General features: G+C 38.0%; 2 protein-coding genes and 1 non-coding gene across 8 annotated transcripts; 2 read left to right on the top strand and 1 right to left on the bottom strand.

Annotated features, from left to right (window-relative positions):
* The first annotated feature begins 105 nt into the window (after positions 1-105).
* LOC131335466 (uncharacterized) lies at positions 106-4,118 on the top strand. Its single transcript, XM_058370833.1, has 3 exons — positions 106-272; positions 1,555-1,673; positions 3,777-4,118. Exons 1-3 carry the CDS (start codon positions 188-190, stop codon positions 3,888-3,890), a joined length of 318 nt encoding a protein of 105 aa, XP_058226816.1. The 5' UTR covers positions 106-187; the 3' UTR covers positions 3,891-4,118.
* A 2,228-nt stretch (positions 4,119-6,346) lies between these two features.
* Positions 6,347-6,429, bottom strand: TRNAL-UAA (transfer RNA leucine (anticodon UAA)). Its single transcript has one exon. It is a non-coding gene; the product is annotated as a tRNA-Leu (tRNA).
* A 162-nt stretch (positions 6,430-6,591) lies between these two features.
* On the top strand, positions 6,592-12,583 carry LOC131333317 (splicing factor U2af small subunit B-like). Of its 6 annotated transcripts, none has more exons than XM_058367803.1 (6): positions 6,592-6,937; positions 9,779-9,865; positions 9,969-10,050; positions 10,209-10,335; positions 10,446-10,914; positions 12,286-12,583. In XM_058367803.1, the coding sequence occupies exons 1-5, from the start codon at positions 6,701-6,703 to the stop codon at positions 10,894-10,896; spliced, it is 984 nt and encodes a 327-aa protein (XP_058223786.1). In that variant the 5' UTR covers positions 6,592-6,700; the 3' UTR covers positions 10,897-10,914; positions 12,286-12,583. The 6 variants fall into 6 exon arrangements, with proteins under 6 accessions (XP_058223786.1, XP_058223792.1, XP_058223779.1 ...); XM_058367796.1 differs by having other exon boundaries at positions 6,598-6,937; positions 10,446-10,900; XM_058367818.1 differs by having other exon boundaries at positions 6,598-6,937; positions 10,446-10,900; positions 12,274-12,583.
* Positions 12,584-14,767: the final 2,184 nt, after the last annotated feature.

The raw sequence follows: 14,767 nt of genomic DNA, 5'->3' as shown, positions 1-14,767 counted from the left end.
AATGTTTTCGCGCGCTGACGTGGTGGAACAAACCAATCAAAACAACCACGTGTTAGGATCTGGGCGGCGTATTAGAATCTAGGCTGTGGGCTAAGGTTGCATTGAATTATTTTCCTTACTCCTGAATACTTGCACCAGAGGGAGGGAGAGAGCGAGAGAGAGAGAGAGAGAGAGCGAGAGAGGGGACATGAATTCGGAGAAGGAAGAAGTCTCCGTCCCTCGGCGGCGCTTATCCTGCACCAAATGCATCGATGCTCTCTGGTTTTGCTATTGTACGTCTCCTCTCTCTCCCAATTTCTTTTTCCTTCATTGTTTCTCCTCGTGCCCCGTAATCGTAACTCTTTATCAGGTTGATCTCCGAAACTCAAAAAACTCAACCTAATTTCCCTCTCGCCTGATCTATCAATCCATTCAAAGCGCAAATTGATGGTTTAGGATTTGTATTGTATTGTCGAATGACTCAATTAAGCTGCAGTTGTCATTTTAAGTTCTTACTGATGAAATTTCATCCATGAGTTTTTGTACAGTTATCTGTAAAGCTTGAGGCTTTATGTGGTTGTGCTTGAAATTTCGGTTGATCCGTGGCATGTGATAGGTAGTACAAGAATTAGAAAGTCAGTACATATTGTGAAATGCTAATGCTTAAGCTAGGTCTGAGAGAAGTAGCTGGTGGACATTCATGTGATCGAACTTGCTTAACAATACTGAGAGCAGGACACCTGCTGTTTCTCCCGGTTTTAGAGATTGTTATCTGTTTAAAGGTTTTATGCCTGGCTTATTTTCGCACGTGTCTCCGTTGTGTTTTCTTTAAAAGAAGCATTAAATTCTTCCGGCAAGGATAGGGTTACCATTTTATTAGAGCAATAGTTGACACAACGTCCCTGCGATGCATAAGAATGAAAGAGCACAGAAAAAAAACTAAGAATCATTCACTCCCAATAGTAGGGTAAGGTTCAAACAAGCTGGATAGGGAAATGCCATGATGTAAGCTTGAAGAATAGGCTAAAGATTGCAAGTTGTGGACTTAAATGCCAGTGTGGAATGTTATTGTCACTTATAGGTTGATCTTTGTACAAAGAAGGGATTGAGGAAGATATACATTGTCATTGAAACAAAGAAGCTTACGTAGAAGAATTGGAAATTCTGCACAAGTAGGTTTTTTTTTGTTCATTTTTTGTCTCCTCAGCATTTATGTTCATTCACCAACATCGTCGAGGATTGTCCACTACCAAATCTCAGAAGGAAAAAGTAAATAAACAAAGAGTGTTCCACTTACTAAAATAATTTCTTATTTTTCAAATAAGTACTTATTTTTTGAATTAAAGGTGATGTATTGTGAGAGAATGACCTGTCTCGTAAAGCGGAAAATAAGTACTTAAAAATAAGAACCTTAGTGGAACGGGGGAGGCAATACAGGTTCACTTTGGGGTTGCATTACCTTCTGTGATTTGACTCTCTTAATGTTCGCCTTTGGAACTTTACTTTCCTTCTTCAGTGCCTTCAATACTTTTTGATTGTCATTTGTTAAACTAATGGTGTTCAATGTTTTGTCAGCTCCAGTCCACCAGATGCAGCAGTATTATCGAGTTGGTGTCCTCGACAACTGTTCTCAGAAATGGACTGCTCTCGTTGACTGCTTAAGTCTGAAAACAAAACAATCATCTGAAGTAGAGGTATGTCCTTAATGTTTAAGAACTCGAAGGATTGTTTCTTTATCTCTATTGTAATTGAGAAAACTACTAATGACTATGTCCCTGAGCTCTAGAACCAGTGTTTGGATGGACTAGAGTCTGAAGCTGTTTTTTAATTACTCTGGGGATAAAGGTGGTCCATTGGCAGTTACTTTCTTGATGATCTCTTATCAATTTACAAACTAAATGCAAAGCTGGAATCATCCTCCTTTTACCCTTTTTGTCATTCTAAAGGACAAAAAATTTGTATCTATTTCTGTGCTGATTTTATTTAGTCTTTGATTGATGGTAGGATTCAAACCCTACCCACTCCCTTTCCTTTGAAACTTCACCCAGTTTCCCTCTCCACTTTCATCCTTAAACAAGTTGATTGAATTTTTGCCTTTATTCCTCATTTGTGAAGTGCAATTCTTCCACAATTCTTGCCTCTCTAAAAGATCTATTTACAAGCTGAAGGTGGCCTTCACATATTTTAAGGATGTCTGGTGACATCGACAGTAGTTTTGAATGAAGTTTCATATAATTGTTGAGACGGTTGTTTGAAGTTTTTAATGAGCTTTTTCTGTTGCTGGACCTTGTTAAACATTCAGTAAATAAGCACCTCTCAAACTAATATATGGATGTTTTGAACCTTGTAGATGTCCTCACTCGTGGCCACTCACCAATTGGTTCCGAGTAGGATGTTTTATCAGCTAGACCTTTCATAGATTCATGCAACAATCACTTTTGTGTGCTGTAAGTGCACTTTGCTCCATAGTGGTCCGTCCTTTGTTTGCTCTCCACATGCAAGTGGGTTTGCATGAGTGTTAAGCTTGTTTGAGTTGTCTCACATCAGTAAATCACACCTTCCGAACTAGTATGAAGCTTGTAGGAGCCTCCATTCATTGCCATGTAGTTTCACATTGAATGCGTTTCCAACTATAACTAACAAAAACTATTCTTATGCAGACCTCATCATAAGCAATAATAATACCCCTAAGAGGATACAGTTAGTGTATCTGCATGAGTGTTAAGCTCGTCTCACATCAGTAAATCACTCCTTCCGAACCAGAATGAAGCTTATATGGGTCTCCATTCATTGCCATTTAATTTCAAATTGGATCTGTTAACAATCATAACAACAGAAACAAATTCGTATGAAAACCTCATTATAAGCAATAGTAATTCACCTAAGAGGATACATTTAGTGTAGTTTTAGAGATGTGTACACTCTTCCAAAGACTCCGATACTATAAAGATGTGTACACTCTTAATTTTTTTTTCAGTGCATGGAGAATCATGTTAACTTGCATCATAGTTTTTTCTGAATGCTAAAACAGTTCAAATTATTGGGCGGTATTTTCTTCTTTCACTTTGGCTAAAGTTTGTCAGGAAAGAAATATCTAACAATCAACTGGACTGCTACCGGGAACTAGGGTTGGTCAATGTTTTTGCCATAGGATCCAAACCAAAACACACAAACCCAATTGAACACAGAGACAACAACTTTCACGTGGTTCCCGAAAGAAACGGGTACATCCACGGGGCAGGGTATTTCAGATTCAGAAGGGGAGATTACAATGTTTCACTCAATCCTCACCTCACTCAGATTCTCTCTATTTTCTGCACACCTTATACAAAATCTGATTACCAGTACATTCATAGGGGAAGAGGGGAGGAATGGGATTAGTCCAAGGGAGGTCTCCCACAAAATCCAACGTGATAAACTCCGAGCCACCAATCCACAAATCCTCCAAGTTGATAGCTGATCTTTGAAACTAATTTGTGTATCTCTGATTTATCTTATCCCATTGAATGTGAGTCAAATGGCCAATCTCCAACAGTCCATTGGTGAAAATAATCAACTATTTTGGTGACTAAGATTTGCCGTGTTTTCTGTTTCTCTGGGGAAACAGCAGCAGTTTCTTTCTTAGCGGTAACTATTTTTTGTGTTGTCATGAGCTTGCAATATTATGCCTTACAGCTTGAGATTGTACCTTTCGAACAAGGACAATAAGGGAGAAGGTCATTTTGCCTTCAAATTCAGGATATGTTATATGCAGACTTTTCTCTGTGGCGATTAACTAGTGGTTCTTCTGAATGCAGGAAATCCTGGAAAATCGCGAGAAAGCTAAACCCCACATCTGGTCTTTTCGGACTCCTGAAGAATCAGCTTCCCACTGGCAAGATCTTTTCGGACATTTAGATGAAGTTGAATGACTATATGTTTGATTCACAACTATTTTTGCTCCTGTTCTTTTCCAACCTTGTCTCCCCAGTGCCAGAAAGATCAAGATTATATATAGGAAACCGGGTTTGACAGAGAGAGATTCTTTTTCTATTGAGATTCAATATAACCATTCGAAATTTTGCATTTGTGGATGCTAATGATTTTGAATGTCCGCCTTCGCTTATTGGAATGAAATCTTCCATAAATGTTGCTAGGAATTTCCAAACTAAATTAGAGCACATAATCTTAGGCTTTTTCTTCTCATTTTTTCTTCCTTTTTTTCTTTGTTCATTCAGGGTATCAATTTTTCATATTTTTATCCTGCAGAATGAAATCTTTCATATTTTTCATATTTTTTCTTCCTTTTTATCCGGCGAGGGGATCCATGCAGCCTCTGGTTATTGCGGTCCTCCTCTCCGGCGTTGCCATTGCTGCTCCGATCTGTGGCTGTACTTTATGCTCTAGTATGTTTGGATGTGGGTGCAAGTGTGCATAGCTGATTTTTGGCTTTGGTGGCTGCTGATGGAGGTTGGGTTGTGGTTGTGGGCGTTTGGATGGCGGCAGTTGGAGGTCTGCGGTTTGGCTGGAGTTTGGGGGCTGCTTTCCAGTGGTTTTTGGGACTGTGATGGCAGCGGCGGCGGTCCGGTGGACCTGTTAGTTTGGCTAGGCTTTAGGGTTTTTTCTTTTGCAGGTGGGCTTTTGTTTTGGGCTGTTGCTGTTAAGTTTGGGTGTAATGAGGCTAGTCCACTTGTTTGGGCTGGGTTCTTTTTGGATTTGTTGGTGCCTTACCAACTTTTAAGTGTATTTTTTTTAATTTTAATTTTAATTTTAAAATGTGAGGCTCTAGTGACAGATGAGATACTACCGTTTGTGCATGATGCTTTCTGGTGTATCACTATAAGGTTTTTGTTTTGAATCATTTTTATTAATGACATAGAAATCTTTCTTTGGTGATTAAAAAAAAAAAATTTACAAAACAAGGGCAAATAGTTCTCTTTCTACTTTCTTTTCTTTCTGATGACGAAACAAATAATTTAACCCTCGGTTCCTTTTCCTTCCTCTTCCTCCTTTTTCTTCTTCCCCTTCATATTTTCCAAACACAACCTCCATATTTTCTAATTAGCACAAAGTTAATTTCAACGTGTACTCATCATGATTTTGAGACGAAAGTAAGGCTCCGTTTGTTTGGACGTAAAATATTTTTCGGTAAAATGTTTTACCTATTTTTTGGTGTTTGATTGTGTAAAAAATGAGGAAAACATTTTATCTATAAAACATTTTTCATTAATTGGAGAAAAATGATTTACCCTTAAATACTTCATAAGTTATTTTCCGAAATGATGAATTCGCTACCTCCTATTGCAATTCTCACTGCTCAGTTTTCTCGATTGTCAGTCCTGATTCACATTCAATTCCAATATTCACAAATCTCTCCACCGTTTAAGCCTCCTCTCTCTACACTATTTTGTTGATTTTTGAAAATATTTTTCGAGTGTTAACCAAACACTGGAAAATAAAAATTTAAAATTTATTTTTTAAAAAACTATTTTATATGAAAAACATTTTACATCGAAACAAACGGAGCCTATGAGGAATTGGAATGGCAAATAAGTTTGTCGGTATACCCAAAGAACGAAAGAATTGGTCGGATGGTTTTCTTCCAAGCAACCGACCAATTTGTTTAGCTTCAGCTTAAAGTGAGGGTCAAAAAATAGGACCCGGGTGCTGTAGTGCATCTTCCGTGTTTAATTTGGCCGTTCATCTCGATAATGAAAGGTTTAAATTTTCATCCAAACAATGGACGGGTAGAATTTGTAGAACCTCGGATTATATCCAACCATTCATTGTCAAAATCGATGACTCATGTGCTCCTTATAGGTCCTTGCACTACAGAATTTTCTAATTCCAAAAAATATCTCGCGCTCTGCTCTCTTTTTATTACTCTCTCCATATTCTGTTTCTATTCACATGAAATGATGTGATTTTCCTTTTTACGTGTGTAGTAGAATGTACATACACACAATAACTGGGGTGATTTTAGTTTGGATTCGATCGGTTTGAGATGGGGTCAGTACAGTCGGAGATTCGGTCTGCTTGAAATGGGTCGTAGTTGTGCCAAATATAAAAATTGACAGCGGACCAAATGCCCCAAATAGATGAACAGACAATCGAGATTAAAAAACAAATAGATGAATATACCATATTGTAAGATATAAACTAGGTTTATATAGTCGGTTCGATCCTAGTCGGTCCATTTAATTTCAGTACAGTTCACTTCAATATCCAGCCACCCAAGACCGAATTGAAAATTAACTTTTTTCTTTTTCCAGAACTGAAACCGACCGAAACCGGGTTCTGAAAAAAAACCGAAAAATTAACTTTATTTTTCGACGTGGATAAAGACATAAAAAAATGCATACGAATATAAAAGGAGTTGCCACTGAGTTGGTGGCTGTGGGGTTCGAACCCACGCGCACTTATGTGCAGAAGATCTTAAGTCTTCCCCCTTAACCTCTCGGGCAAACCACCTGCTTAATAAACACTGTACAAGTTTTATATATATAAATTATTATACAAAACCTACCATAGGCTAACTGCCGTTGGATCTAACGGCTCCTTCATTCACTCTCAGCCGTCGATCTTCATTATCGCTATAATAATAATAATAACCTCTCCCTCCTTCTCACGTGTCCATATCGCCTTCGACCTCAGAAACAAAACCCTAGACAGAGTAGACACAGAGAGAGAGACTTCTTCTAGAGCATTCCATTCTAGAGAGAGAGAGGTGTCTGGTTTTCGAATGGCGGAGCACTTGGCGTCGATCTTTGGGACGGAGAAGGACAGGGTGAACTGCCCATTCTACTTCAAGATCGGGGCATGTAGGCATGGCGATCGCTGCTCCAGGCTCCACACCAAGCCCTCGGTCAGCCCCACCCTCTTGCTCTCCAACATGTACCAGCGCCCCGATATGATCACCCCCGGTGTCGACGCTCAGGGCCACCCCATCGACCCCCGTAAAATGCAGGAGCACTTCGAGGTCTCTCCCTCCCTCTCTCTCTCTCTCTCTCTCTCTCTATATATATATATATATATATATATATATATATGTATAATTGTTTATGTACACTTTCAGCAGGAAGATAGGCTATGGTTCTGAATTAAGAGTCTTTTCCTTTCCGCTTTGTTTAGTTGGGAGTTGATGGACTGCAATCCTACGCCGGATTGATTATTTGGCATGTTAGGTATTTTTGGAGCTTAGAGTGGTGTGTTGGACCTTTTATTGTTGGTCAATTCTCGCGATGTGCGTGTGCAATTGTGCAAATCGTGTAATAAAAATTGGAATGTAAGAAGTAGAAAAGAGGAGAATAGAAATTTGGGTTGGATTTTTTTAGAGGGCCTTTTCCTTTCTGCTTTGTTTAGTTGGGAGGAGTTGAAGGAGTGCAATCCCACACCAGATCGATTCTCTCGATCGGTTATTTGTCATGTTAGATATTTTTGGAGCTTATAGTGGTGTGTTGGACCTTTAATTGTTTGTTTGTTTGTTAATTCTGGCAATGCATGTAATAAAAATTGGAATGTCAATGCAGAAAAGAGGCGAGAAGAAATTTGGGTGGGAGTTCTTGGGTAAAGGGGTAGTTCGGGAAATAAGTGTGAGCCAAAGGGGTGTTCCCTTATAATGATATTGGATATTAGATACACTTGAATTCATTTGTTTTGCATGACTAATGATCTATTCGGTTCGTGGTTAGTTGGTGTAATTTTTGAAAATTGGTTTGTTCTTGTGGTGGGTATGGTTTTCAATTTGTAACTGTTGTAGATCTATTAGGGTTTGCGGTTGGTTAATTGCACTCTGTAATTAGTGTAGAAGAGTTTGAGTATCCCTGACTCTTAGAGCAACTCCGCCTCTCCTCTATTTCATCAATTTAGAAGGCAAACTCGACCCAATTTTCAATTGTAGGAAACTTGCATTTTCATTCCTGTGTTCTTCATGAATAAGGGTGTATTCAATTTGTGGTTAGTTGGTTTGATTTTGGCTGATTGGTTTGTATTTCAAGTACGTAACCTTTGTGTGAATAACAAAATTTCTATTGTGACTCTTTCTTATAGTATGGGCATAGTTATTGAAATCGTTCGAATCGTACGATTCGGTTTGATTCAGGTATAAAACGATTCAGATCGATTATATGAATCGCAAATAGGTAAGAATCGAAGAGAGAATCGAAGAATCGTTTTTTGAATCGGTGAATCGTGAGGTGAATCATGAGAATCATACGATTCACCTTGTTTTCGAATGAGTGGGTTTTCCGGCGGGTTGGGCTGGGTTTCTGCACATAAATCACAAAATACCTTAAATTTATGGGAGGCAAGGGGTTGGAATTTCTTGTCTGACCTGGAGAGAACCCTAACATCGAAGAACACGAAGACCAGAGCCCTCGTAGAGAAGCTTCGAGCTCCTTCGAAGTTTTCGACATCGACATGGATGTTTGAATTGCATCTCGTTCCAGTCGGTGAGGGTACTTTTTTTTTTTTTTTTTGATCCGCATCGGTGAGGGTACTGACTTTTGATATCTTTACTACTGGGGTGTACGCTAGTTAGTGGTGTGCATATTATATATTATATTAGTTAGTGGAGTGTATATTATATATTATATACACTAGTTAGCGGTGTGCAACTGTGCATATTACATATTATACTTGTTAGTGGTGTGTATATAATTTATATCACCAGCAAGTGGGGTGTACATTAGTATATAAAAGTCCGTTAAAAAAACAAAACAAAAAACCGAGTATAATAAACTTCTTTTTAACTAGTGTCACTAGAGCATCTATTTATCTTATGAAACGATACTTTTAATTATTCAAACTTGAAATCTACATTTTTTTATGCATTTTCAAGATTTTGGCCGAATCAGAACGATTCATGATTTGATTTGATTCACAATTCGCAAATGGGCCTTTTCGATTCTCAATTTGACAACTATGAGTATGGGAGTTCATAGCTTAAGATACTCGAAAACTTTTGATGCTTTAGATATTCACGGTACCTTCAAAATAAGAGTAGTATTAAATGAATTCAAGACTAGGTTAATTTTTTTGGGGAGAAATTAGGAAATGGTTTAGTTTCCAAAATAAAGAGTGTGATAGGAGTTTTTCCCTCTAACCTTTGGTTTTTTTATTGGAAAATGTTATTTTGATGCTTTAAGCCAGAGGATTGTGTTGGAGATGCTCTTATATTATTCTTTATTGCTCTCTGCCTCTGTTCGACAATTGGAGTTCATTACTATTCCTGTCTAAAATAGTTACTTTTGTTTTTTTCAAACTGCATATGTAGGGTTTTTGGAGTTGTTTATATGGGTCTTTGATGAAATAGGATTTTTTCAGGCCAAAATATTGATTGCATCATGATTCATGACTTAAAATTCCTGAAACTTTATAGCCAAAGGCTCAAAACGCACTGCGTTCATCGGTTATGGTTTCTATTTTGCTCTGGAACATATGTAACTACTTATGCTAATGTAATCCATGCACACGCTAATAACACTCTGTAATATCATATGCAATAAGTGCCTGATCTGCAGGCCATCCTCTTAAAAGGGAGAAGCTTATTTTGCAATCTGAACGGCTATCTTCTTGTTTATTGGTTCTATTGGTGTTTATCTCTGTTTTGTATGTTCTGTAGTGGTTTTGAAATGTGATCCTCTTTCTTTGGGCTGTGGTTGATGTTTTTTTCATCAATACCTTTCCGAATCTAATTTAGGGTAAAAGTGTATGGTGTTGAGCCTGCTGAGAAGGTTATCACAGTTCTTATGTGCAGTAGTCTTGTGACATGCAATCTGGTGAATCTTTTTAAATTTGACTGAGCGTGAAAAAAATGTAGGATTTTTATGAAGACCTGTTTGAGGAACTGAACAAATATGGGGAGATTGAGAGCCTAAATGTTTGTGACAACCTGGCTGACCACATGGTAAGTACATGTCAATCTTGATGTATTCATAGTTGTTCTTGTTCATTTCCTGTGTTTTTTATTGTGTGATCTAATATGAATTCACCCCATGTTGTATTGGCAGGTGGGTAATGTGTATGTTCAGTTTAGGGAGGAAGAACATGCCTCAAATGCCCTAAAAAATCTGACTGGAAGATATTACGCTGGTAATTTGTTCTCCCCTTAGTTATTTCGATCTGTGTCATTTTGGATGGTAGGGTGGTGTTCCTTTGTTTCAGCCATTATTTGTTTTTCTGTACAAGTTAACGTACTACAACATCAATTTTTCTTTTAAAATACTATGCATATTGTTGTGTACTGTCAGGTCGGCCCATAATTGTTGACTTCTCACCAGTGACTGATTTTCGTGAAGCCACATGTAGGCAATATGAGGAGAATGCCTGCAATCGTGGCGGGTATTGCAACTTCATGCATCTGAAAAGGATCGGCAGGTAAGGGAACTTGATGGGTGCTTTGGGCCTCTGTATTGTTGCATGGTATTGCAGATGTGCAGCCTGATTTTGTTTGTAAACTGAGTCCGCTTACTCCTAATGTTTAATAGAGAGTTGAGACGCCAGTTGTTTGGGAGGTATCGCCGAAGGCACAGCCCCAGTCGGAGCCGAAGCCGAAGCCGAAGTCCCTATAGGCATCGCAGTTATGATGACGAGCGCACTCATGGAAGTCGTGGGCACAGTAGAAGGTATGATGAGAGGGATTACCACTATGAGAGTAGTAGCAGGCGGCGCAGGACCACTAGCCCTGGCCATAGTAAAGGTCGGAGCAGGAGCCCAGGGGAAAGAAGGAACCGGAGTCCAGTTAGGGAAGGAAGTGAAGAGAGACGTGCTAAAATTGAACAGTGGAACAGGGAAAGGGAACAGGCAGAACAAGCTAATAATACTAATACCGATGGTTCCAACTACAACAATGAAAGCAAGGACAATGGGTTCATGCCACAAGGAGATGAGTACTATGGAAACCAGCAGCAGCAGCAACATGGTGGATATGGATATTGATCCAGTTAGTATTATCTGGTTCGTACTCCCACTTTCTTGTGTGTCGTGATTTTTGGGTGTTCATTTGATGGAGAGTTCCATTTTTCTTGGAAAAATGAAAGAACCAACACAGTCAACAAGTATAGCTTACTCCATTTTCCACTATGCAGGTGGTGTGCAGGTTCACTGTCTATGATTCGAAAATTTTGCCTCATTTCTTTTTCTTATTGGTTGTCTAATTGCTTTTAATGTGCTTGATTTTTGTGCTTGCATGCATGGTGTTCTATCGCCATCCTTTTCCCTTTTTTCAGTTGTCTTTTACCTTTCTCAACGGTTCTCTATATTACTGGCTTTGTTTCTCTTTCTTCCAAAGTTCTCTCGTCAAAAGTGGTCCTCCCCTCCCAGTTCTTATATACGCCTACTTCCTGGGTTGTTTATGTGGAGTACTTTGCAGTTAGGTTGCGTATTCTGATGTATTTTGAATTTATTAACACATGTATTTTGAATTTATTAACACATCCTTCGGAACTTGGATTTTTAACCACTGATGATACCTGCCTTGTAAGAGCATCCCCATTGTAATAATCAAATTGGTATCGATAAGCAAACTTAACAACACTGCTAAAAAAACACCTCACATTATAATAAGCAAAGTTACAAGTCTTTTAGCAAATAATCAAATTCCACTCATTCCATAACCAAACTTAACAACTTTTACCAATAACCAAAACTCAATAACCAAACCCAATAACCAAACTCAAAACTCAATAACTAAAAAATACCCCACATTAGAATCGTCTCATCGAGACGAATAATTTGGTGTGGTTGGGTGCGTGATTGGAACTCGTTTGCTATTGGACATAGGTGCATTGTGTATTGTGGGGTTTTTTTTTTTTATAGGGATGCAAAAATGACCAATGTGGAGGTAAAGGTTGTTAAGTTTGATTATGAACTAAATGGATAATCAAATGCTGACGTGGCACATTTTGGTTATTGATTTTGATTATTCCCATTGCTAAGGGATCACCTTAAAGCAGTATCCTCCCCCCCACACATTGTTCCCGTCCTTTTTGACCACTACTGAAAAGCATGCACATCTTTCTGTTTGTATGCTTTTATTGTGTGCGCGTTTGAATCTTTGCTTGCAGTCAGGTAATCCGTGACCACCGCACTTTCCAGGCTAGTTAACATGGAAATTTTCATGCTGTTTCATACCGGGTTTTGTTTTCTATCAACTTTTTCTCTTTTTTAAGTTATGATCTTACATGTATTACGAGTTTTCTATCAACTTTTTCTCTTGTTTAAGTTACGATCTTACATGTATTACGAGTTTTGCAGGTTCAGGTAGCCCTGCTTCTAAGGACCGAGGACTTAATTTTTCATTGCGGCTTACATTAGAATTTTTTACAGGTTTCATGCTGTGACAGAGGATCTAACTGGGTTTTGCAGATCACCTTTGAAAGTTTTCTGAAATGTCTTCTTTGAGTCAGGCGAAGAAATGTTCTTGAAGGTTACTAGTTTAATAATGGTATTCTAGGTTAATACAAGTCAGGAATTGTGGTGTTAGTCTTTTCCTTTGTTGGACGAGTGAGAATATTGTACTGCTGAGGATGAGTATAACCGTGTTATGGATGTTTGTAATCAGTGTCAACTGTTCGTTACCTTCTATATTCCTTTCTAGAAATTGTGATTGATGGTTCTTACTTTTTCATCTGCTTGGTTGACTATTTAAGAGTTGGGCGGCTTTTGTGGATGTTCGTTCTACTGATCTTGTTTGATTCACGGGGTTGATATAGGTTTGCAAAAGGTTGATCATTTTAAGGACGATTTTGACACGGTATTGTGGTTTAGATGGCAGCTCATGAACAATTTTTTTTGAGTAATTGATTATGATCTTATTGCTTGGCTTTCTAAGTGTGTTTATCCTTCTGTTGGGAGCAAAAGACAAACCCCTCTCTCGTCTCTCCTTGCAATAAGAACAAGCATTTTATCCAAGTCATAATCTGGAAATGTGCTTGTATTAGATTTTGTGCACATTTGATACTTGCATGGCCAACAATTATTTTTCAATCCTTGTTGTGGAAGCAGACAGTTCATTTCTTCGTAAATGTGCCGAGCTCGTGAATCTAGTCGCATGAAGGTGTAATATTCCCTGGTTAGTCCCAAGGGTTAGTCCTATTCCCTACACAATTGATCAGAGTTAGGTGGTTAGTCCAGTTGGTTGATGGGTTTGTTCCCCACACAATAGATTAGAGTTTGGTTCTTGTGAATTCTCTAGTTCTGGTATCAATGGTTTGTCTTTAACCGGACCGGACCGGAGAGGAGATTAGTTGAGATATGCGTAAGTTGACCTAGACGCCCTTAACCGTCTACCCAAAAAAAATTCCTTGTTTTACATGACAATAGCAATCTTGAATTCATAGTCCAAGAATGGCTTGTGTCAGCGGAACACATGATAAAACGGGAGTAATCTATCTCATCACATGAAGCCATAGGAAAAGGTTGACTAACCAAGTTCCATTTAAGTTGATTATGCTAATACATCTTGACAATAGTCCAATTTTCGGATCCAGATCCTTTGTGAGATTTTTGTGAAGGTTTTGCTGTGGGCTTGACAACACACCAATAAAGAGATCTAATAAGTTCACAGCAATCTTCTTTATTTCTCAAGCAAAATGACGCCGTTTTACTTGTTAAAAATTCAACATTTTCTTCTTCCGTTATCTTCTTGTCCTCTTTTATTTTATTTTATTTTTTGACCAGTTTTCTTCTTTGTTATCCCAAACTTGAACATTATCAAACTTAAGGTCTTGTTTGGATAAAAAACCAAGGTCTAGCTTGGATAAATAAATCAATTAGCTTATTTTTTTCCTTTTTCAATCTTTTTCCGCATTTGTTAGTTTCATGTCCATTTGTGGATTATTGAATCATCTTGACGAAGGATAAAATATGTAAAAAATCACGATGAAAACTCAAATATTTTTTAATAAAGACGAAAAAAACTTGGAAGATTTGTCCTTTGGATTTATAATAATTGTCCTCATTCAAAACAAATTGTGTTTTGAGTATAATTTTTTACTTGTTCGATTCTTCTCGTCGAAATGCATATTTTTTTTTTGGTGAACTCAAATATTATAAAGCAAACCAACTACAACCATAAAAAGCATTATTGAACCTCAAAAAATAACACTTACAAAATGAAAGACCAAAAATAATGTATGTTATTGAACCTCAAAAAACTAACCGAATATATACTATTAAAACCATCACATGCACACAAACAGAGAAGAAGATAACGGAAGAAGAAAACATAATTTTATTAGCACTATGTTGTTTTTAAAAGTTTATTTGTTGCAACTGGGGAAATAATTTTAGTCATTAGTCCTCATCGGCTCATATTTTGGTCAGTTTGTAACATATGAAAGGTGCTAGTAGTATTAATTATGCTAATACAAAGTGTAAAATCTCTTGGTTGGACAGGTGTTGGATCATGCAAAACTATGTTGGGCTGACAAACTCTTACTATTTCAAAATTATTGAGAAGAAACAACTATACTTTTAAAAAATTGAAACATCGCCCGGGCTCATTCGCCCCCGGTCTGTCCCTGCTTGTCGATATTCACTGCTTATACCCAATGATTCTAATGGTGATGTTCAACTGCAGTAGATCACTGCGTAGCCTTCCTGGGCAGTGGACACTGCGTTTTGGTTGAAAGTGGGACATGTTGGCCCTTTGAGTCCTCCTTCTCCAGAAGATATTGACCTGCATATTTCATCTATATCTCTGCTTAGCTTTCATGACCGTACTTCTTTTTTAACTTGTCATCTTACATTGTGCAGGTGAACACTAATTCCATATTCACGATTCCCGGCACGAAAATTGGTTTGGTAA

The sequence above is a fragment of the Rhododendron vialii genome, chromosome 1a (genome assembly GCF_030253575.1).
Source record: "Rhododendron vialii isolate Sample 1 chromosome 1a, ASM3025357v1".
NCBI classification, from domain to species: Eukaryota; Viridiplantae; Streptophyta; class Magnoliopsida; order Ericales; family Ericaceae; genus Rhododendron; species Rhododendron vialii.
This window is presented reverse-complemented; position numbering and strand designations above follow the sequence as displayed.